At 43.6% G+C, this 25213-nt stretch overlaps 1 protein-coding gene across 6 annotated transcripts in view; it reads left to right on the top strand.

Moving 5' to 3' along the window:
• Nucleotides 1–24458, top strand: part of LOC311130695 (ELAV-like protein 4) — a gene marked incomplete at both ends in the record, with an annotated part of 73165 nt that extends 48707 nt beyond the window's left edge. For 3 of the 6 annotated variants that reach the window (XM_084163480.1, XM_084163482.1, XM_084163483.1), the window contains 4 exons: nucleotides 2181–2334; nucleotides 18898–19123; nucleotides 21216–21254; nucleotides 24131–24458. In XM_084163480.1, coding sequence (XP_084019606.1) covers nucleotides 2181–2334; nucleotides 18898–19123; nucleotides 21216–21254; nucleotides 24131–24458 — 747 coding nt within the window. Of the gene's footprint in view, nucleotides 1–2180; nucleotides 2335–18888; nucleotides 19124–21215; nucleotides 21255–24130 lie in introns of all 6 variants that reach the window. The other 3 variants (XM_084163479.1, XM_084163481.1, XM_084163484.1) reach the window with 2 other exon arrangements.
• Between the last annotated feature and the right edge of the window lie 755 nt (nucleotides 24459–25213).

A 25213-nucleotide genomic window follows, 5' to 3' on the forward strand; every position in this document is an offset into this window, starting at 1 on the left:
ACTGTGCCAAACCCATTATTTAGACTGTGCTACCCATATCAAAAATACATTTTCTGAGTAGCACTGAAGAAAATGCCCCTTTTACAACTTCTAATAAGTGTGTTCATTATCTACTTAAAATATCCATGCAGTGCCACAGGCCTTTATTTCTGCACCAGAGGTTATCTTAAGCAGCCATGGAAATGAAGACAGACTTCCTAATAGCAGCAGACAGCTCTGTCTTGCAGCCCAGTGTGAGGCTCTCTGGTAGGAGAGAAGAGAGAGCTGCTTGTGGTGTCAATGAACTACGGTTCATACGTCGATGTGCAGAGAAAACATTTAGAGTCCTCTTTTCGGAAGACACTTGAAATGAAGAGCTTAGTGTCTTTGATATGACTTTCCAGTTTCACACCAAGCCTCAACTGATGAAACGTGTGTTTTTTATGCAGTACAATACTGTAGTTAATATGTAGGCTCTCATGGTAGTGTACAGTAAGCCTTTGGGAATATCCATCCGTATGTGTGTACACATAATACTCAGAGACACATCACTCCCTATTCCCGACACACTTTTCCCGAATAACACTAGTACCCTCAGTGCTCCCTCACTGTAGGGGGAAAACAAAGTTCACCACAGAGTTTCACACACACAGGTGGTGTCTTTCTGGGGTCTTTTTCTGTCTTAAAGCGTGTGGTTTCCTCCTCCATGACACCTCAGAGTTTCTCAGCACAACTCTGGTGCTGCTACCATGTGGAGGTGTAAGAGGAAGGAGCCCGCTGGAGGTGAGAAGAGCAGAGCTACACAGTCTCTCTTCACACACACACACAAGTACTTGTTACAGCTAGTGGAGGTGTTGATGGATAAGACATCTGGGGCGGGCTGACAGGGAAAGAAGGAGAGAAAGTGATAGAACCAAGGGGGAAAGAAGGAAATACTTTTTGAAAGAAAAGAAGGGCAAAATTGAAGCTAACTGCCAGTGATTTTGCGTTCAGAGTTAAACTGGATTTTTTGTGATTATGCCGAGATGTTTTTATTTGTACAAGATGGCTTATGTCTTTAAATATCAAACCTAATGAATACCCTGGATGGAAAAGCTTCCCCAGTCAGCAATGGTAACAGGATTAAACTCACATTTTGAAATAGTAAAACCAGATCACAATCTAGAAATTAGAACAGCATTCAACAAAGGACAGGGACTGTTTCAGGAGAGAGCTAACATGGCACAACTGCAATGTCAAGATCTAATTTGCCCTGTTAAAGATCATGAAGAACACCCTGTCAATGACAAACAGAGCAGCCTTCAAATAGTAGCTTCCAATGTAGTGTAATACCACAGCTTATATGGCCTTTTAAAATAAGAGTTAAGGAAATGGTTGCATTTAAATGAGACTGAGGGAGGCGAGTGTGTGCTGTGACAGAATGAGAACTGTGACCCAGGCTAACAGGAGAGATGACAGCCAAGCATCCACAGTCTGTGTGATAGTGGGAGTGTGAGGGACTCTGAGTGTGTGAGAGAGAGGCGCTGTCCAAGGTGCTGGTGAGTGTGGCACACTGAAGAGAGGGTGTTAGAGCTGTGGAGGGGTCTGTGAGAGAAGGCACCCACCTCGCTCAGGTTGCATAGTTATAGTCAGTACAATACATCCCCATACAACCCCCCCCACACCAAAATAGCATTGCCAAACTCTCTCGCTCTCTCGCTCTCACACCCTCATCCACAGGCTGTAAATACACCTTCTCTCCCTTTCTCTCACATCTACTGTATGTGTGAGTGCATTTGTTTTTATGTAAGCATTAACAAGATAGCGATATGTTTGTCCAATACATCCATATTAATGATGGGGATGAGGGTTCATGTGTGAGCTTTTTTGCCACTGTACACAAATATGAATGTTATACATCAAATTAAAAGGAAGATAAATTGGTGCCTACCTACCTTCCTCACACCTCTTCTGCGTGGGGTCTGCTAGGCTAATGTGTAAATGGATTTTAGATGGAAGCTGCTGTAACGCAAGTGATGTGCTAATTAAAACGAGCTCAGTAAGGTGAAGCCCTGTGATTCAGGTCATTAAAAACAAGTTACACCGACATCTCTGGCAATGCCCTGGAAAAAATACAATCCAATGCTCTACGCTCAATGTTCTCATAGATGTAAGCCAAAAGCTATGCTACAGTCATGTTTATCTCTTGCCTATCTCCTAAGGTGTCATATGCACGTCCCAGCTCAGCCTCCATCCGAGACGCTAACCTGTATGTGAGTGGTCTGCCAAAGACCATGACCCAGAAGGACCTGGAGCAGCTCTTCTCCCAGTATGGACGCATCATCACCTCTCGCATCCTGGTGGACCAGGTCACAGGTATCCATGGGGAGCCTTTTCATTTATATAGATACAAACTTACACACTCACACACTCACACACACACACACACTCTAACCCTCTAGCCAGCACAGCACACATGCATTGGCCTAAACATGATAACACACACACGTGTACACACATACATAAACATACAGACGTATGTTCATCTGAGTCTTCTACACCCTACTCACATCCCGAGCACAGGCACACAAAGAGATTAAACCATGATGCCAAAACATGCAGCATGACTTCCATTGCACAGCTCTTAGATCCATTTCAGAGGTTTTGTCTGCCTGCGGCAGGCTTGAGTGTGATGTGTACTGATGAAGCAGAATGAGTACAGCACATTGTAAGCCACACTCATTTGCCTAAGCAGAATAAATCAGCCCTGACACTGGGGCCCTCTACACACACAACAGAGCAGGATCAAGTTTAGAGCAGGTCTGTTTATTTGCAGCGATGCTTCCACAAGACCTGTTCCACACAGCCCCCGGGATCACAAACAGCACAAAAAGTAAAGGCTGTGGAAAACACATCTGTTCATATAACTACAGTACTAGCCAGCTAGATATTCCCATTAACCTAGTCTCATACCACTGTCATAAATAAATCAACCTCTGCATAGCCTAAATGGAATGTCTGACGCATTCTGCGGAGCAGTATTAAAAATAAAAATAAATCTAAATAATGAATGGGATTACCATGCTTGCACACAGTTTATCTTAAGAGACGGAACAGTTTCCCAAGCATGTTCTCCACAAGCCCAGTGCTCATCCTGCTGGTGTGCCAGAAGTCTCTACTTCTCCATTGTTACCCAACCGCACTGTTGAAGGGAACAGTAGGCAGGATCATAACCTTACATGTCTCACAGTGCCAGAACCACTCCACAGAGAGAGAGAGACAGGCAAATCTTCTCCCTCAGATGCATGCACACACACACACACACGCACACTCTCTCGCTCTCATTCTCCTTCTCTCTCTTTCTCTCTCTCTCACACGTACACACACACAAACACACACACACAGTGCCTGGCCCACCAGCACATACAGGCCCTACCAGGCCCAGAGAGGCCTCCCCTGAGGCAGAGGGATCCGCTGAAGGAATTTAAATGACTAATTAAATTTTAGTTGCTGGTGATTAAGATACAAGGAGGGTTTTAGAGGACCCCGAGAGCTCAGGGCTGGCACATCTTCCTAATTCACACGTACTGCCATAAAGAGAAATGGACTGTAAATTAAAACTCTCTTGTGACTCACACAAGTGTAACTGTGGGGTGAGAGAGGGGAAGAGAGAGATGAGTTTAAAAGCTTTGCCTTTGTACTTTAGTTTTTATTGGTTAACCATTCATATGTATAGGACAGTTAATCATGCATTGATTTCAACATCATTACACACACACATGCCAATATCATCAAATAATTTTGGTATTCCAAATCAGAATTCCCCTCCATCTGTTCAGTTTCAGACATTACTGTGGCTCAGAGTGAGCGCACAAGCTCCAAAGGCCAATCTAGGAATTGGTTTGGTTTGGACAAATGTGCTCAAACCCACTAATTAGGAGATTTAGTTCATTTTCACAGACCTTCATCAACGTGATGCACATTGCAGTCAGTCTCCTGCTCAGTATCGTCAGAAAGAACTTTGAGTCACAGTTTGCATAGTTCACAGAGTCAGAAGACAATGTTCTGTTACAAATAGTCTAAGGATGGCTGACTGAACTCACATTGACTTGACAATGAGTTGGGACTGGGGAATTATGTTATTACAAAGCCTTAGCCCACATGTCTTGCCAAAGTCCTGATCATGAAGATTCTGCTGTCCAACACAAATAACCCCAATGACCTTTTTAACCAATCAGAACATCACACAGTAGGCCATTCGCTCATCCACGCTGATGCAGGCCTGGCAGTCATTGCGTAACACATCAATCATGTAACCAAAGTGTTTTGTCAATATTAGTATCTTTCTCTTCTCTCTTTCTTTTGATCCCTGCAGAATGGATATGTGTATTTCCCCTCTATCGGAACAAATATTGCAGAGTAGCATTTTTATATTCCATCACTCTCTCTAATCTTTGGGGAAAGTTGTCAGATCATGATGTTCAATGCGAACAGTCGGTTTAAGCTAACCTCAATGTGCAGGAAATATAATATGGAGAGGCTTTGATCAATAGTTAAATATTCTGAACATCTCTGCAGGGCCCAGGCACACAGCAGTCAGTCTATATACATCTCCTCAATACGGCCAATACAATTGATCTGGAGAGCTTGCTTTTATAAGTTACCAAAAAAAAATGCCTGTTTCTCTTATGCTCCTGATGGTTGTTCATAGAAATCCTCTGTCTGCGCCTAGTCACACAGACTACAGTATACTAACATTCACAATAATGAGCATGCAAAACATTCATACTCACTACACCTATTAAAACCCCTATTACATTTCTACTTGATCAATCAGTATGTGGCTTCCTCTCCATAGACACATCTAGACTTACAGTGGAGGTTGATGATGAATGTTGTAATACATTCTGGCTCATGTAAAATCCCCACCATGTGTGGCTGAAGATCAAGGCTACGTACTGTATGTGCAAACCTGATTTATATACAGATAAAATAAGACCTTGTACAACTCATCTCTTTCCTGGTGTCTCTATAACCCACCAGACCACATAACTTGGAGTGTATTGCATAGTTACCTTGGCCTGCGGTCACACATCGAAGCAGACAGATGGCTTTAACTCTGCTTTTACCAAGCAGAGCAGAGAGCACCTAAGCTCTTCAAAGGCTTCTTTCCCACTGCCTTTTCAAAGACCATCTGTATCTATCCCCACAAACTAAGTTACATAAAACAAGAACAGGTTCTCTCTTTTTTTTCCTCTCTTTCTCTCTCTCATTGATTAGGAGGCAGTGAGAGTTTTTTTTCCTAATGTATTTAATGTGTAAGTTTAACAAACGTTCCATACAGTTGGCACAGCCACTTAAAAGAGCGGAATGACAAACGGCAGCAAAGTGCTCAGGTTTGGAGCGCAGAGAGAAGGCTTTCATCAGCAGATTCTCAGATCTCTCCAGATTTCCCAGAGGAATGTTTGCCGAGTGAAGTGTTGGGGAGCGCCGTGGTAGCGCCCGGGTGCAGTGGGCGTGCAGAAAGCTTTGTCAGGGCACTGGCAGCTCCTTGCCACTGTCTTCCCTGGTTCTGGTTGGGGTTATTAATAAACCAGACATTCTCCGTGTTCATGTGTGCTGGGAAGAGATAAGTACAGGTAGAGTTACATAAGCCACGGCTGATTACTGTGGAGGAAACTGCCTGTAGCCCATAGCACATTGTGGCCTAACGCTGTATGGCCTGTGATAAGTGCTGGAACCGGCTGAAGCTGCCTGCCTGCCACCGTCTGCTTCCCAGCTTCCCTCAGCCTGCGTGTTTGCTTTGCTTTGTTTTGTTATGCAAAATAAAATAAAAGCTGGAAACTCATTATGTAAATGTGGAAAAGCTAGTGGGGGAAAAAAAATTACTCCACAATATCAACACTGACATTAATTTTTGGTACTATTAAGTAGATCACTTCTGGGATTGTTTTGTTAGATTGCTGCCTTGCTTGAGGGAACCCCTGATGAAAGCCAAATGATACCCTACATTAGATTGTCTTCTGAAGCTACTGCTGGCATCAGTCTGACACACAGACCTGTTTGTATGGAGTCTCTCTGCCAGGGTATCACAGTCACTGGTTCAAAGGTCATGGTCGCATGACCTGTTGTGGTGTAATTGCATTAGGCCCCGCTGACCTTGCAGTAGCAGTGTTTCTCCTCATGCCCAGAAGGTCTATATGGCAGTGAAAGGAGAAATTAGGCGTTACTGTTAGTGGGGATAAAGAACCTCACACCTTTCTCCACAGCGCTACCATATAGGCACAGAGACCCTCACACCTCTCCAGATACACAGGGACAGACCTAGAGACCAGTGCACTAGCCCTTCACTCTTCACACCCCTTCCTTAATGACACCACTTCATTCAAGTGGCTGGGGTGTTTTTCTCAGATCCCACCCTGAATGTGTGTTTGCAGCCTTCATCTGTCCTATTTGTAAGTCGCTCTGGATAAGAGTGTCTGCTAAATGACGTAAATGTAATGTAAATGTATGAAGGCTGCAGTGTAGATCTCTTCAAGCAGCTGCAGCCTGGTGCAGTTCAAGGCCAAGGGGCTTAGACAACTGGTGCTTGTCTGCTCTCTTCCACTGAGGTGTGATCATATCCCTACAGAAGATGAGTCCACAGGGTGTCAACATGTATTTCATTGCTCTAGAAACTCATAAATACTTGTCACGTTCGTTCATCGACGGGTCAGACCTAGGCGCAGCGTGATATGCATACATGTTTATTTAAAGGAATAAACAACCGACAAAACAACAAAACGAAACGTGAAGTCCAAGGCAACACAACATACCTTAACTGAAACAAGATCCCACAACCCCCTAGTGCCAATAGGCTACCTAAGTATGGTCCCCAATCAGAGACAACGAGCGACAGCTGCCTCTGATTGGGAACCACACCGGCCAACATAGATCTAGACGATCTAGATCTAAACCTAGAAAACACAACATAGAACATACCACACAGAAAATACACACCCTGACTCAACAAATACGAGTCCCCAGAGTCAGGGCGTGACAGTACCCCCCCCCCCCCCCAAAGGTGCGGACTCCGACCGCACAACATAAACATAACAGGGTAGGGGCCGGGTGGGCATTCCGCCTCGGAGGCGGATCCGGCTCAGGGCGTGATGACCACTTACTCTCCGCCTCCCTGTTGCGCCCCTAGTCTGGTCTGGACCTCGGCGCGCTGCTTGCCCTCTCCTTCCTCCCACAAAGTACCAAGCCCTGTCTGGACCCTGGTGTGGGAGACCCCGAACCTGGAGAGGGGCTGACGTCTGGGTCTGGACTGGAACCGCTGACCGGAGCTGGACTGGGCACCGGTGGAGCAGACTGCTCAGGCTCCGGACTGGAGCCGCTGACCGGAGCTGGACTTGGCACCGGTGGAGCGGACTGCTCTGGCTCCGGACTGGAGCCGCTGACCGGAGCTGGACTGGGCACCGGTGGAGCGGACTGCTCTGGCTCCGGAGTGGAGCCGCTGACTGGGAACACGCACCCCTGGCTTGGTGCGAGGGGCAGGAACAGGCCGGGCCGGGCTGGCGACGCGCACCACTGGCTTGGTGCGAGGGACAGGAACAGGTCAGGCCATACTGGGAACACGCACCACTGGCTTAGTGCGGGGAGCAGGAACGGGCCGGACCGGACTGGCGACACGCACCACTTTCTTGGTGCGAGGAGCGGGACTGGGTTCCTTTATTAACCCCCGCTCCTTCTGCTGCCTAACCAGCTCCTCTCGCCGTGCCTCTACACATTCCTTCTCCCTTCTAGCCTCCTGTAGCGCCTCCCTCTGACCGAATAACTCCTGCTCCCTCTGAACCAATAGCCCCCGTAACATGGTGGCCTCCTGCTGCCTCGTCGTCCACACCGTGTGCCCCCCCCCCCCCCCCCCCCCCCCCCCCCCCCCCAAATGTTCTTGGAGTTGCCTCTCGGGTCTCCGTCGTCGGCACTCCTCTTCCCGTGAGGACTCCTCCGGAAGCCCCCACGAGTTAGGGAACAGAAACTCGTCGTCGTCGTCATCCTCCGACTCCTCCGTGTAATACTGTTCCCACTCCTCTTCCCAAGGTCGTAGGGACCCAATCTGAAAACCAACCGGGTGCAGTGGTCGGGGCTCTTCTCTCTCGCTCCCCGACCACCCCTTTAGCCCCCCCCAAAAAAAATATTGGGGTTGCCTCGGGTCTACGTCGTCTGCACGGTTGGCGCCGTTTCTCCTCTCCTGCCTGGGCATTTACCTTCGCCCATGGCCCTTTCCCCGCGAATATCTCTTCCCATGATCACAATTTGCCCACCTGTGACATCGCTACTCGCTCTTCCTGGGCACGCTGCTTGGTCCTCGTTTGGTGGGATCTTCTGTCACGTTCGTTCATCAACGGGTCAGACCAAGGCGCAGCGTGATATGCATACATGTTTATTTAAAGGAATAAACAACCGACAAAACAACAAAACGAAACGTGAGGTCCAAGGCAACACAACATACCTTAACTGGAACAAGATCCCACAACCCCCTAGTGCCAATAGGCTACCTAAGTATGGTCCCCAATCAGAGACAATGAGCGACAGCTGCCTCTGATTGGGAACCACACCGGCCAACATAGATCTAGACGATCTAGATCTAAACCTAGAAAACACAACATAGAAATACCACACAGAAAATACACACCCTGACTCAACAAATACGAGTCCCCAGAGTCAGGGCGTGACAATACTGTAGTCTTTAAGTCATATAATGTTACCCCTCTTCCACTAGGGACATTCTTGACATGAGTAGCTAGTGGGTTTATGTAGAAAAAAAATGAACAACTATGCATGAAGTGATGTTCAAATCAAATCAAATGTTATTTGTCACATGCGCCGAATACAACAGGTGTAGACCTTACAATGAAATGCCTACTTACAAGCCATTAACCAACAATGCAGTTTTAAGAAAGAATACCAAAATAAATCACAAAAAAATACAATATAAAATAATACGAAATAAAAGTAACAAATAATTAAAGAGCAGCAGTAAAAATAACAATAGCGAGGCTATATACAGGGGGTACCGGTACCGAGTCAATGTGCAGGGGCACCGGTTAGTCAAGGTAATTGGGGTAATATGTACATGTAGGTAGAGTTATTAAAGTGACTATGCATAGATAATAAACAGAGAGTAGCAGCAGCGTAAAAGAGGGGTGGGGGGGCAATGCAAATAGTCTGGGTAGCCATTTGATTAGATGTTCAGGAGTCTTATGGCTTGGGGGTAGAAGCTGTTTAGAAGCCTCTTGGACCTAGACTTGGCGCTCCGGTACCGCTTGCCATGCGGTAGCAGAGAGAACAGTCTATGACTAGGGTGGCTGGAGACTTTAACAATTTTTAGGGCCTTCCTCTGACACCGTCTGGTATCGAGGTCCTGGATGGCAGGAAGCTTGGCCTCAGTGATTTACTGGGCCGTACGCACTACCCCTCTGTAGTGCCTTGCGGTCGGAGGCCGAGCAGTTGCCATACCAGGCAGTGATGCAACCAGTCAGGATGCTCTCGATGGTGCAGCTGTAGAACCTTTTTGAGGACCCATGCCAAATCTTTTCAGTCTCCTTAGGGGGAATAGGTTTTGTCGTGCCCTCTTCACGACTGTCTTGGTTTGCTTGGACCATGTTAGTTTGTTGGTGATGTGGACACCAAGGAACTTGAAGCACTCAACCTGTTCCACTACAGCCCTGTCGATGAGAATGAGGACGTGCTCGGTCCTCTTCTTTTTCCTGTAGTCCACAATCATCTCCTTTGTCTTGATCGCGTTGAGGGAGAGGTTATTGGGAAACAAAGCACAACTATGATTGTATTGGATTGACAAATGCTTATTAAATTATTAAAGTGAAAGTGACAAACCAGGGTTCTATACTGCGACCAAAACAGTTGCATTTGCGACCTTTTGACTTAGCAGTGCAACACATTTTTTATTGGTGGCAAGGGTGCTGGTGTAAAAAATGTACCTGGTCCTGTTCGTTTCGTTTTTGGTTCACAAATTTTTTCATGTTTTATTCAAACATTAATATGAAATTGACCAAAAATAAACCATCTTTCTGAAGAGGCAACAACTGCACGGGAATACCCCTGTCTGTGTGTGTCAGGGCTCGACAAACAGGGTAGGTTTTGGAAACCCTCCGGGCCAGTCAATCATCCCCGTCAATGGCTGCTTGGGCCAGTGAAAAACAATATTGTAAGAAATGCTATTTTTTTTAATGCGTGCGCTGCACACATATAGTCTATAATCTGTCGGGCAGAGAGCATGCAGCTCATAAACAACTGGTTGTTGCGTGGAGCAAATCACCAAAGACTAATAGTGGTAGTAAAGATGTTCCAAGTTAGATCTACCAGTAAATGCTAAGGCAAGAATGGGTACGCAAACCAGGTATTTCAAAGTTCAAAGTCTTGGTTGAATATTTGCGATGCGCAGTTCAGTCATTATAGCCTACCTTGAAAATCAGACATTTCCTCTAAGGCTCTCTGGTCCTTGAAAAGTCCTTGAAGTTATGGTAGCCGATTTAGAAGTTCTACTGCTCCAATATAATTATTACGTGATTTTATTTCTGATCAGTTTTTGAGAGATGTAGCCGCTTTCGTTTGTTTCCCGCCGTTTCAATTGAAGGGTGTTGCGCTTGTTGCAGTAAAACTATGTGTGATTATTATAAGCAAGATAGCCTCGTCGCGAACCCGGAAACGGGAAGACTGGGGAAGTTCCATGGCAGAAATCAGCTAAAGGGGCGTCGGAACCCGGTGTAAATCAGTGAAGCCTCACAACATGTCAAACCAATCAAATGCCTTGGTTGGGCAGTGCTCACCATATTAGAACTGTAGGAGCAACAGTGCGTGAGCACTTAACATGTCAACAAAACAAGCGCTGGTGACAAAACATTTTAGAATGTTTACAGCACGCTGGTTTTCACAGCATTTCTGTTATTTCGAGATGAGCTAAAGTTGCAGCAAGAGGGGAGAAATGGTCTACAATGCTGGCCATGTATTATTTTTTTTGGGGGGGGGGTGGGTGTTTCTGAAGTGATATTTGGCTGTAAAGACTAGCATGAGGGACAAGAAGTAGCTAGCGACAATGAAGTTCGTTTTGAGAAAAGTCAGTTAACCTTGTAAGCTACCTAGGTATAACTTGTTCAATTTATCTCACGGTTATAAAGCCAAAAAAATCTTAATAAAAACAGCATATTATTGACCTAAAAGGTTAGCTGTGTTAGCCCAGTCGCTAGTTTATCCAGGGTCAGTGATACATAGAGCAACCATGTACTGCATATCTATGGTAACAACTGCAGTCATTTTACAAGCAACATTGCTAAAATGAAGGAAATAAAATAAAATGAACCTCATAAAATGTTACCTGTAATGCTCATCTCCTGTAGCCTAATTGTCATCTCCTTATTTTCATACTGTACCTAAATTACAAGGGTTGGATTTGCACTAACCCATTTTATATGTCAGCACTTAAGATTCATGTACAAAATCTGGTACAGTGCCTTCATCCCCCTTGGCGTTTTTCCTATTTTGTTGCGTTACAATCTGTAATTTAAATGGATTTTTATTTGGATTTCATGTAATGGACATACACAAAATAGTCCAAATTGGTGAAGTGAAATGAAAAAAAAAAATTACGGAAAAGTGGTGCGTGCATATGTATTCACCCCTTTTGCTATGAAGCCCCCTAAATAAGATCTGATGCAACCAATTACCTTCAGAAGTAACATAATTAGTTAAATAAAGTCCACCTGTGTGCAATCTAAGTGTCACATGATCTGTCACATGATCTCAGTATATATACACCTGTTCTGAAAGGCCCCAGAGTCTGCAACACCACTAATCAAGGGGCACCACCAAGCAAGCGGCACCATGAAGACAAAGGAGTTCTCCAAACAGGTCAGGGACAAAGTTGTGGAGAAGTACAGATCAGGGTTGGGTTATAAGAAAATATCAGAAACTTTGAACATCCCACGGAGCACCATTTAAATCCATTATTAAAAAATGGAAAGAATATGGCACCACAACAAACCTGCCAAGAGAGGGCCGCCCACCAAAACTCACGGACCAGGCAAGGAGGGCATTAATCAGAGAGGCAACAAAGAGACCAAAGATAACCCTGAAGGAGCTGCAAAGCTCCACAGCGGAGATTGGAGTATCTGTCCATAGGACCACTTTAAGCCGTACACTCCACAGAGCTGGGCTTTACGGAAGAGTGGCCAGAAAAAAGCCATTGCTTAAAGAAAAAAATAAGCAAACATGTTTGGTGTTCGCCAAAAGGCATGTGGGAGACTCCCCAAACATGTGGAAGAAGGTACTCTGGCCAGATGAGACTAAAATTGAGCTTTTTGGCCATCAAGGAAAACGCTATGTCTGGCGCAAACCCAACACCTCTCATCACCCCGAGAACACCATCCCCACAGTGAAGCATGGTGGTGGCAACATCGGCAGGGACTGGGAAACTGGTCAGAATTGAAGGAATGATGGATGGCGCTAAATACAGGGAAATTCTTGAGGGAAACCTGTTTCAGTCTTCCAGAGATTTGAGACTGGGACGAAGGTTCACCTTTCAGCAGGACAATGACTCTAAGCATACTGCTAAAGCAACACTCGAGTGGTTTAAGGGGAAACATTTAAATGTCTTGGAATGGCCTAGTCAAAGCCCAGACCTCAATCCAATTGAGAATCTGTGGTATGACTTAAAGATTGCTGTACACCAGCGGAACCCATCCAACTTGAAGGAGCTGGAGCAGTTTTGCCTTGAAGAATGGGCTAGAAGTGCCAAGCTTATAGAGACATACCCCCAAGAGACCTGCAGCTGTAATTGCTGCAAAAGGTGGCTCTACAAAGTATTGACTTTGGGGGGGTGAATAGTTATGCACGCTCAAGTTTTCTGTTTTTTTGTCTTATTTCTTGTTTGTTTCACAATAAAAAATATTTTGCATCTTCAAAGTGGTAGGCATGTTCTGTAAATCAAATGATACAAACCCCCCAAAAATATATTGTAATTCCAGGTTGTAAGGCAACAAAATAGGAAAAATGCCAAGGGGGGTGAATACTTTCGCAAGCCACTATGTATGGTTTGCCTCATATACTGTATATTGTCTACTGGTATCATTCTAAATTGAGAACATATAGCTCAGCATGTAAACAGTGTGTGAGTTTAGCTATTCTCTGCTCCAGTAATGCCTTATGGGCAATGGCTGCATTGGTGATACATGCCATATGATAAGCTGCAAAATTGATCTACATAGCTGATATACTGAGAGAGTGGCAATCACATAAAACAGATCGGGGATATTACAACTAGACAAAACGTTAATGTTAATTTGAGAATATAACACTGAAACATTACAGACAGAACCCTTTCCCCTCTTTATTCCAGGATTGTTATGTGATTAATCAACATTGACACTAGTTCATTTTGAATAATAGTTTAACAATTAAAACAAGTATAAACACTTCACTTCAAAGAATCAACAATCCATCACTTAAAAATGTAAAAATAATCTAACTCGTATGTAAAGATTAGACATCTTAGTCTAAACAGCAATAGATAATTGAGCGGTAACAAGTAGGCTATTATTACTAAAGCATCATTTCAGGTGAACAAAAAAAAATCCATACCAGCGATGGCGACCTTGCTCCACTGATCCCTGATCTACTGGGTGAGCACACTTCTGAAACAGAACCCTGGTTTATAGATTGTGTGTGATGTTTAACTGTATTTTTGTATACAACATTTGCTAACATAGGTAGGCCTACACATATAACCCATGGCATATAGGATATACCCTTAGTCTCTTGGGACATTCACTGGGACCTCTCTCTTCATCTGCAAACAGGCTTTCACATCATTCCATATCTGAAGACAGTAAACATCACAAAGAAACAGGCTTCATTATACTCATATTAGACAGCACTGAATAATATGTTGCAATTATTTATCTGTCCTCAAATTTTTCCCCTCTAGGGACTGGAACTGGAGAATCTTTTCATAATGTCCTCCCACAAAATGACCTGCCCTATCCAGTAGCCTACACTCTCCCTTTACTGACAGCTGGTGCTGCAATTTCACCCCCTTCCATGGCTGTTATCTACAAATGCATTTAGAGACTCTGTTTTTAATTTACAATGATTACATCAAGATAGCTATCTAATAGGAAGTTAGCTAGCTGATGACATTTAATTCACTTAGCTAAACAGTGTGTGAAGTTAGCAGCCCAATTGAGTTAGCCTACAAAGTGGCCTACTGTAGCAAGCTAGCTAGCTAATAATACATTTTTTTTTAACACTTAAAAAATGAATTTACTTACTTGAATAGGTTCTCCCACTGCCTCCGTTTTTTGGGTCCTTACAAAAACAAAATAATGGGCAATCTTCATGACATTTTCAGTGGTAGCAAAGCGCAGCCAGCAGCCATGTGGATGTATGGAGACAAGGAAAAAAGTGTGTTTGTCACCAAAGTGGTTTAGAACGTGTTGTGACATTTGACTTTACCAGCGTAATCCACTTTCAAATTCAATAAATATAAATCTGACTGTCGGCCACACTTGATCACTTGAAACTAGCATAGGCAACAACTACCCAGACGGAAAACAGTGACGCACATTACACACAGCACCCCTTCTACGGGTGTGTAGGGGGAGGGTTCTTGAAATGTAGCATCCAATCCAGAGGACCATTCAAACCGTTTTTGCAATACAAAATTCTCCAGACCTCCAAGGAAGGCGTGACAACGATGTGATTTTGGAGGTATGGCAACGCGAGACTATGAGCAAGACAACATCAAATGTTGGCTTCCATACAAAGCATTCCGTTACAAAGGTTTTTGGTCACTTTCTCGTTTTAAAACATGCTATTCATTGTAATCAGAGGGCTAATATTAATACTATGCATGCCAGTCTCTTTTGGCTAAGAGTTGAGGAGAGATTGACTGCGTCACTTCTTGTTTTTATAAAAAACATGAATGTGTTGAAAATTCCAAATTGTTTGTATAGTCAACTAACACACAGCACTGACACACACATTTACCCCAACATGGGTTTTTCACAGTCCCCAGGTCCTGAACAAATTAAAGGAAACGTACAGTATTATACAGAGCCATGAGTGCATCTCATATAGCGCAAGTGAACAGCAAACCTGGTTTCATAAAAAAAAATAAAGCAACACCTCATGGCACAACGCCTCTCCCCCATGTGACCTACCTGTTGTGTGTATGTACTGACATGTATGTGTAACTGATAGATGCACACACTACATTTTAATGTTTTTAAATGTATGTAAATTATAAAGTATTTTGTCTGTATTGTTTTTTTAATTATGTCGGACCCCGGTAAGACTAGCTGTCGCCATTGGTGTCGGCTAATGGGGATCCTAAACAATCAAATACAATAACCCCTCAATAACTTTTCAACATCTAAAATGGTGAGACTGACTAGCCACCACATGGACAGACTTCATTAGGGTGTTTGTGTTGGGAGCATGCTGTCTATTTAGTCAGGCAATGGACACATTATTCTGACATATTTTAGAATGTGAAAATAATGTCAATGCATAATGCCATTGGGTGGTAATGCATACTTTTTTGTATACATTTAGGTTTTTTCTATAGGCTATTACAATTTAAATATAACATTTAGGTCCTTGAAAAAGTCATTGAAAGTCCTTGAATTTTAATTGCCAAGGTCTGTATGAACCCTGTATATAGCATGGCTCTCCAACTCTGTTCCTGGAGAGGTACCGTCCTGTAGGTTTTCCCTCCAATCCTAATCTAGCGCACCTGGTGCCAGGACAACAACCTCTCCCTCAACGTGATCAAGACAAAGGAGATGATTGTGGACTACAGGAAAAAGAAGAGGACCGAGCACGCCCCCATTCTCATCAACAGGGCTGTAATGGAGCAGGTTGAGAGCTTCAAGTTCCTTGGTGTCCACATCACCAACAAACTAACATGGTCCAAGCACACCAAGACAGTCGTGAAGAGGGCACGACAAAACCTATTCCCCTTCAGGAGACTGAAAAGATTTGGCATGGGTCCTCAGATCCGCAAAAGGTTCTACAGCTGCACCATCAAGAGCATCCTGACTGGTTGCATCACTGCCTGGTATGGCAACTGCTCGGCCTCCGACCGCAAGGCACTACAGAGGGTAGTGCGTACGGCCCAGTACATCACTGGGGCCAAGCTTCCTGCCATCCAGGACCTCGATACCAGGCGGTGTCAGAGGAAGGCACAAAAATTGTCAAAGACTCCAGCCACCCTAGTCATAGACTGTTCTCTCTGCTACCGCACGGCAAGCGGTACCGGAGCGTCAAGTCTAAGTCCAAGAGGCTTCTAAACAGCTTCTACCCCCAAGCCATAAGACTCCTGAACATCTAATCAAATGGCTATCCAGCCCCTTTTGTGCTGCTGCTACTCTCTGTTTATTATCTATGCATAGTCTACCTACATGTAGATATTGCCTCGACTGGCTGGTGCCCCCGCACATTGACTCTGTGCCAGTGCCCCCTGTATATAGCCTCGCTATTGTTATTTTACTATTGTTATTTTACTGCTGCTCTTTAATTATAATATATTTTTTATTTTTAGGGTAAGTAATCATTTCACTAAGGTCTGCACCTGTTGTATTCGGCGCATGTGACATAAGATTTGATTTGATTCTAATAATTAGCTGGTTGATAAGCTGAATCAGGTTAGTTACAACTGGGGTTGGCGCGAAAACCTACAGGAGGTTATAGTAGCTCTCCAGGAACAGGGTTGGAGAGCCCTAATGTATAGGCTACTTGCTTAGCCTGTAAATGAAAGATAAAATCACCTGCTATTGAAATTTGCTTTCCTGTCAGATCTTGACCCGGGACAGTATTTTTTCATTCGGGCCAGTGACTTTCAGTTGGCACTGGCCCGGTGTGCCACTGGCAAATTTATCTGAATGACGAGCACTGCTGTGTGCGATGTGAGTAGGGCCTATAAGTCTACCACTTTGTGTATCTGTTAGCAATGCTAATGATAGCCTAACCGTTTTCGGGTAGGTGGAAAGGCAATTAAAAGGTAACTACAAAGTACCCTGCCTACCTGGCAGAATCCTGATTATTTGCATCAATCCAGTGGCCATTTGTTTTGAAAACGCCATCACAAATGTGCTACAGAAACACAGCTAGCCAAACACAACTGTCTGGCTGGTACACACCTGAGTTAAAGGGCAACTACATAAAAAATTAAAATTTATCTGATTTTTCCAACACCTCAAAATTGTCCCCTGATGTGGTTTAAGCATTGTTGTGGACTTAGAACATCCCATTTTGTTGTTTTTCTATTAAAAAACTGATTTTGAGAGCGAAAACCTGAAAGAACGGAGGGAAATTAGTCCTTCTCCACGCTTTCTTTTTTTTTGCCGTGGTATCGTTTTGGTATCAAGTATCGTTTTTTTTTTCCAATTCTGCCCTCTAGAGGATTTCGCAGAAAACATGGCACTTTGAAATCTGCAATAAATACATTTTGCACTTTATTGTAACGGTCTCTTTTCTTTGCCGTTACAGTAAAACTCTCCAAATCAATGTAAGAACACAAGGGCATGCTAATTTAAAAGATGGCTGGTCATTATTAGCCTGGTTCTGTATGGAATGAAGGCACATTATGGGAAACAAGCCAGGTAATTATCAATTATTTAAAAAAAATATCGTGCTGGTGCCACCAACTGAAAAAGTTAGTGTAGAACCCTGCAAACAAATCAACATATTGTACAAAAACACTATGCAGTAGTTACCACCTACGAATATCGGTATGACACTATTTTCTACCAAAGCAGCAGTGACCCTAGTTTCACATCGGAGCCAGAGCTGTATGCCAACAATTCAAACCCCAATGGAATAACAGACTGTGTTTATTATTTTCTAGCAGTGACAACCTAATTATAATGTACAGGTACAGGGAAGGCAGGGAGGGATTGGGAGAGTCTGTCAAGAGCTGCAGCAACCCCTAAGTTAAATTATTCAGCATTAGAGTGAATGAAAGCATTCGGCATTGGAGAGATTGTGTGTAAATGTTTGTTCAGGGCTGCACATATCAAAAGAGTCTGATTCGAGAAGAAAATGAGACAGCGGAACAGAAAAACATAAATAAGCGCAAGCGGCGTTGTGAGAGAGAAATGACAATGAAAAGTGTTTCTGTGTGTGGTGTAGAGATCTACCCAACACAGTATTATGCAAATAGTCCTGGCAGCGTGCTGTCACTGAGCGAGGGTCCCCTGGGCCAGTCAGCCAGCCTCATTAAAAACGAGCAGCACGCGTTTATGGAGATCAACAAAAGACCTCCCGGGCAGTGCGTCTCTCCAAATGTTACTTTCAGGTGGCGGTCAAAAAACATTGCCTTTGAGACGACTCAAATGTCGCCGGCAACATGGCGTGAGGCCTGAATGTGTGGCCGTCAGCTAGGAGGAGAGCTGCAGTGTGTGCTGAGTCCAACACGCCTCACGGAGTAGCCTCAGCGAGCTGTGAGGAGACGCAGCACTACAGCAGCTAGCACACAAACAACACAACAGCATTTCTGCATCATCAGGCATCAGCTCCTCTAGAGCCTGCTCTCATGCTCTTTGTGAGAGAGGAAGACAAATTCTGTCTCTTTGACAGCACAGAAAATCATGGTGGTGCCTTCGCCTTGCCCTCTGCTCTATACTGTCTTCTTCAAATAACACTGTTACACACATAACACAATCCCTCTCTGTATGGAATACAAATAATGTCCAACTCATTGTATCCCTTTTACAAAACATTGCTTTCAACATTATTAAAAGCAACAACAGACATCCTCTCTGTACCATGTATGAAAGAGATAACAAGGGCTGTTAGGGGTGTGTGTAGATGTGTGTAATCTAACTGGAACCACATGAAGTAAAAGGACGCCCCTATGTTTGTGATGTGTTGGCCCCACAGGTGGTTCGCGGGGTGTAGGGTTCATTCGCTTTGATAAGAGGATAGAGGCTGAGGAGGCCATTAAGGGGCTGAATGGACAGAAGCCCTCTGGAGCTGCTGAGCCCATCACCGTCAAGTTCGCCAACAACCCCAGCCAGAAGACCAGCCAAGCCCTACTGTCCCAGCTGTACCAGTCCCCCAACCGCCGGTACCCAGGCCCCCTGCACCACCAGGCCCAGAGGTTCAGGTAAATACCTGGGGCTCACAACAAGGGTCGGGAGGTCAGGTTCAGCCATTGGGCTATTGGTTCAAATGTACTGTAGAGTTGAGTATGGCATTTGAATGTGTAATTGCAACGATCAACCACCTTGTAAGTCATCAATCACCAATACGATCTTTGATTCTTTGTGCATTCAACCAAGAAAGCATTTTTGTTTTTGGAGCTCCACCCATAACAGAGAAGAACTGTTCACAAGAGACAGTGGGGTTCTGTCGTTCACATTGTCTCCATTACATCACCTCATCACCCTCCTTATTCCATAATGCAACCAACTGTCATCCCCTCTTTCCATCCACTGTTCATTCCCAACGCATACTTAGCATGATTCTCACCGATTCCAGACTGTAGTCCCAATGAGAATATATTAATTATAATCTGAACCTAAAAAATATTTCAGATTGTGGAGCAAATTATTATAAAAAAAAAAAAGAAAAAAAAAAAATATATATATATATATATATATATATATATATATATATATATATATATATATATATGAAAAGTTAGACCAACAAAGTTGGAAAATTGTAGATTTCAGTTATTAGTGATGCTCCACATTATTAATGACAATAATTGGTCAATTAGGCTTATTATATTTAAGGTAGGAGCAGGTTTTAATTGAACAGATTTTTCCATGCATTGAGAAGCAACACTATTGTGTGCTGTGGGCTTGGAGAGAGGGTGTGAAAAGCTGGCAACCAAGGCAGGTTGTTTTTTACGGCAGCAGCCCATCAGATGTCTCCAGTACAGCGGCCTGAAGCGCCTCCTCAGCACTTCCAGTCCAATTGACTCATTTACCCACAAAGCAGATTGCTCAGTCCCAGCCCGCATAATGGCCTAATTGCTGCCTTAATGAGTCAACATTTTTTTGTGTGCTTTGTTTAGATTTTTTTTGTCAGGTTCACAGACGGCATCTCTGCCCACTGATGACCTGCAGCACAGACAGTGTTTTGAAAGGGAGAAGTACTTTAGAATGGCCCCAAGTTCCCAACCCTTCCATTAGGCTGAATGGCTTACTAAGACATGAGACAGTGCAGACCCATGTGACAAATGATGGTCATTGTGTGACCATGCAAGGCTTATCCAAAAAGCCTCTGATTTATGTGGCTGAGTGGCTTCCATCCTTGGCCCACTGAGCACAGTGACTATCTGTCTGCAGGACCAGCCTGATTTTTCCTCCCAGCCAACTAGCAGCACTGACTAACAAACACCATCCCATTTGACATTCTACATGGACAGGTGTCAAAAGAAAGCTAATTGTTTTGGTCAGTTACTATTCAGTAGTGTTTTGTTAGTCCAAACCATGCAACATGATTCCCTGATTTGTCATCTTCCTCTCTTAAAATCTTTACCATCTCTCAAAAAATGCCAAACCATTGCACTGACAGAACTCTGGAGAAGGGGATATGTCTAATTTTTTATTTTTTTATTATTATTATACTATTTAGTAGTATAATATATGTTCATTTTGTCTCACAACCTTCTTGACAAACCTAATGCCAAAGTATCTGAGGGGCAATTGGAATAATGATGCAAAGCAGTTTTCATAGTTTGACATGAATAATCATTATTTCATTATGCTGTCCAGACTCAGGATCGACATTGAATTTGAGAAAGACAAGATTTCAAAACTTTCTTTGACATCAATACTATGGCTTAACTCCCAATTATAAATCACTTATACATTATTTGACCTCAACACAACAGCACAGATGTACAACGGAACCACTCTGAAAGCCCCATGCAGCATAAGAATGTGTGGAGCGTGAGAGTGCTCTCCATAGGGCCTCATGCTAAAAAAAGAAAATGTCGCTGTGTGCTGGCTGATTGGGCCACAGAGTGGCCTCTTGTGTTAGCGCTGTACAGTACTGTTGCTAGCTAGCCTGCTGCTTTGTTGCTGTGTGAATGACACCACCCCTGACTGGTGGGGCTCCTCAGTGTAATGGCCCATCTCTGGATAGCTTTCTTCCTTGAGCGAGGCAGGGATGTAGAATTAGTTCCATTGAGTGAGTCGACCATCTGCCTGGCATTAACCCCAGAACCCTCCTTCTCTTTACAGGCTGGACAATTTGCTTAATATGGCCTATGGCGTAAAGAGGTAATTAAAACTTCACCGAATGCCAGATGTCCATGTTGACAAAATGATTTCTATCCTGTTTTCTTCATTTTTAGAAGTAACTTGCATTCGATTCAGTTCAAGGTTATTCTGCCTTGATTTTTTGCTTTTCTTTAGCCTTGTTTAATTTGAATACACCAACCACTAGTCCAAAAGGAAAACAATCCTCTTTTGTTTTCTAACGTTCGATTTGCTTTGAGTATGATGAGTGCTGACTTTTACATTTCGATTGCTTTGGATAGTTTCTGTGTATATTTCTGTTCTCTTGTGTGTAGCTCTTTTTTAGGCGTGGTTTTCTACCGGATTCAGGTACTCTAGCCTAACCTCTGTCCAGCTTTAGATGTTACATTGGGATCAAGCTCAGTTTGAAAACACTAATATCAAAGCAGTGAATGGAACTTACAATAACAAACCACCCAATTCAATAGGACTTGCCACAATGGTTGTAATAATACATTTATTACAACGTGTTATTACAGCAGTCAGCAGTAGTGATGGGTGTTGGGGTTAAGGGGTCAGGGGTCAATAAGGGGCAAGATGGGAGAGGCTGGAGGCACCTGGATCCCTGCAGGAAATGCTGTTTCACTGCAGCCAGCTCGACTTCTGATCACCTCTTTTTGCTCATAACTTTTGCTTTTGCTACTGTTGATGTAACATAAAGTGAAGCGGCTCTGAGACATCATGATATCAGCTGATGACATTTTGTTGCATGTTAAAGTAATCAGTGAGTTCCTTTTGATGTCCACTCACTGGAATGGAAAGGCTGTGATCCCAGATGTAGCATGAGAAAAGAAGCATTTGCTTTTTTCCATTTTAAATGGAATGATTAAATAGCTTTTTCTGTGAAAAGAGCAAATCCCCTGAATTCATCAGTTTCCATAGCAGTGATTAGCAGCAATTCCTGCTCTGCAGAATCAGAGAATGAAGGCTCAACTATAAGACTGTGACAGAATGATGCATGGGAAAGACTCTTTAGCACATAGCTCTACCTCAATGTCCCAGGCAGCAACTCGTTTGTCTAACATACCTCTATTTGTACTGAGGGCAGGAAACAATTAATTCAGTTGAAGGGCGATGCAAATGATCTGGCCAAGAAAATGACGACAAAAAGAAGAGAAGACATTTATAATATTCACCAATATGCTGCAGTGCCTGCTGGTTCAACAACACAGCACCAAGGCAAAGACTATTGAATATGTACAAACTGTCAAAGCAGTAGAGTTTTGGAATACAGAAATCCAACAAGCCCTGCCTTTAGAAGAGCCTCTTGCTTGCTTGGCACATGGTTTGAAGTAGTGATGATTAATGAACAAAGGCAAGCGTAGTAGTAGTCAGTGTGCTTTAGAAGTGAGCAGTGGAGGTGGGAGCTAGGGGAGGGTGGGATGGCTGCAGGTCAGCCAGCCCACCCTTGTTGCTATGCAACTCCTCTCCTTTTCTATGGAAGAACCACACAGTGTGTTTGGTCCTGCCCTGGTAGACACCACTGTAGTCTCCTCCGTGGCTCTGTTAGCCAGCCTGCTTGTCTCTCACCCTCACACACACACATACCTGTATTTGCATTGAAATTACTATGGAGGTGTTATTTCACTCAGACAGAGAGATCAGAATACAATTGAACGTGTTAGAAAATACCTTGACGTGACTAGAGGTTTTAAGACCCCTAGTGAAGGGAAGATTTGCTGTTAGAAAATATACATTTGACACAGGGGGAAAGAGTGACTGTAATGAGACACAAACAAGAACCTAAAAGCATATTGTGTTGGCAAAAATGTTAAAGCTCAAGTCGTGGCCAAAGTACTGATGAAAGGTCTGAGTGATTCTTGCCGATACTTAGAGGCTCTGTGGTCTGAGCAAGACTATCGATCACTGTCATCCTCATCCGCCCCACAACAGATGACTGTAGGAGTGGGTGGATGGAATACACTTTGTACCTAATGCAACTGGGTTGTAAAGTGTTTCCATTTTCCATTTAGTTTTCTTCTTCCTTCCTCCCTTCCTTAAGAAGGGAGGCTTCTCCGAGACAGCTGCAGTAAAGCGGAAATCTCAATTAAAGCATACCCAATAATGCCTATAGTCATTCCGAGAGGTGGCATAAGAAATTAACCTTTTATCCAATTTACCTTTTATTTAAAGTGGAAATTTCCTTTAAGCGGAAAGGCAATTAAGTGAAGTCAACTGAGCATTCAAATCTGTATCGCAAAAAGGGAGAATAAGTGCAGATTTACTTGGTTGCATACTCAATCTCTGATGAATTTCAAAATCTTTTAATTCTGCAAGTTCCTGCAATTTAGCTCCCAATAGAGGCACTCAGGAAGATCGAGGGAGAAAAGCTTCCCCTGTGTATCCCTCCCTCCTTCCCTCGGATGCTGCTGGAGCCATTTCCCAGCAGGCCCCCCTCAGAGCAGTCAGCCTTGAGAAAAGTCCACTCAGTCAATATGAGGGGAAATAGTCTAGCAGGAGGATACATTACACAGACAGACCCTTAGTCATAGTGCATAATGTGTACTGGGTTGCACTGGTAATAATCAATGTAGAATGGTCAGGAATGCTAGAACTGTTTGGTTGGTACTGTATGTGGATGGATGGGATTTTATTTGTCCTGTTTCACACAGTACAAGTGTGTATTAATACGCATGTGTGAATTAGAAATGTGTTTTTTTGCATATCGCAACTCTCCCTGAGACACCCTCGGAGAGTGGGGTCATGGCGAGGTTCACTTTGGACACAATCTCATAGTTTGTAAATCCATGCACACGCAGTGGGTTTTCTATTTCTCTCAATTGGGCATTTGTTTCACTTAACATTGGACTATTTATTTTCCTCCCTCTCTCTTTCTCTCTGTCTATCTTGTGGTGCAGGTTTTCTCCCATCACCATTGACAGCATGACAAGCCTGGTGGGCATGAACATCCCTGGCCACACAGGCACTGGCTGGTGCATCTTTGTCTACAACCTGTCTCCAGACTCTGACGAGAGCGTCCTATGGCAGCTGTTCGGGCCCTTCGGAGCGGTCAACAACGTCAAGGTCATCCGCGACTTCAACACCAACAAGTGCAAGGGCTTCGGCTTCGTCACCATGACGAACTACGACGAGGCAGCCATGGCCATCGCCAGTCTCAACGGGTACCGGTTGGGTGACCGCGTCTTGCAAGTCTCGTTCAAGACCAACAAGACCCACAAGTCCTGAACCCTTCCTCACTCCAAATCCCCTGTCACCACTACCACTACCACCTTACAGTCGCCCAACACAGCAACTCTCCAGAAGGAACACAGCAAACAAACAAACAAAAAAAGAACTAGAAATGGCTTATACTATAACTTTGGAACTATAAGCCAATGTTGCCTAAGTATTACAAAATGAAATATTAAAATATCCATGATTTGGAACCCCTGTGATTCTACAGGATTCCTGTTGTATATCCTTTCTGTTCTTGTGGTTGATAAATTATTTTCTCTTCTATGTAAACAGTAGCAAAAACCAGTCCCCTTATTTCAAAGAAGAGTGTCCTTTTTAGATGTAACTTTCTTGGTCTTGATTCAGGATTTTTTTCTTTTTTAAATCCGGATCCACTGTCGTTAGAATTATGCCTCCCTGACAGGAGGAGGGAGGGGGCTCTTTTTTAAATTGGTGATCATTCATTCATTTTTTGTGTATATTAAAACCCCCTAACAATTCAAAGGGATGACACAATCCTGTTTTCTCTGATGCAGAAAAAAGAATTTCTAACATTTGTTTGTTTTGTATTGCAAACAAAACATGTCTTTCCTCACTGGGGTTTGGGAGATGGGGAGAGGGAGGGGATGGGTTAGAATTCCTGATGACAGGTTAAGTGATTTAAAAAACACTGTTGCCAAAGAGAAAATCTCTTTGCTTGAAAATGCGTTTAGAAAAATAAAAAATAAAGAGAAGAAAATCTATTTTTATAAAATGATAATTAAAAT

Source organism: Coregonus lavaretus (assembly GCF_964263955.1).
Source record: "Coregonus lavaretus genome assembly, chromosome: 6".
In the NCBI taxonomy this organism is placed as follows: domain Eukaryota; kingdom Metazoa; phylum Chordata; class Actinopteri; order Salmoniformes; family Salmonidae; genus Coregonus; species Coregonus lavaretus.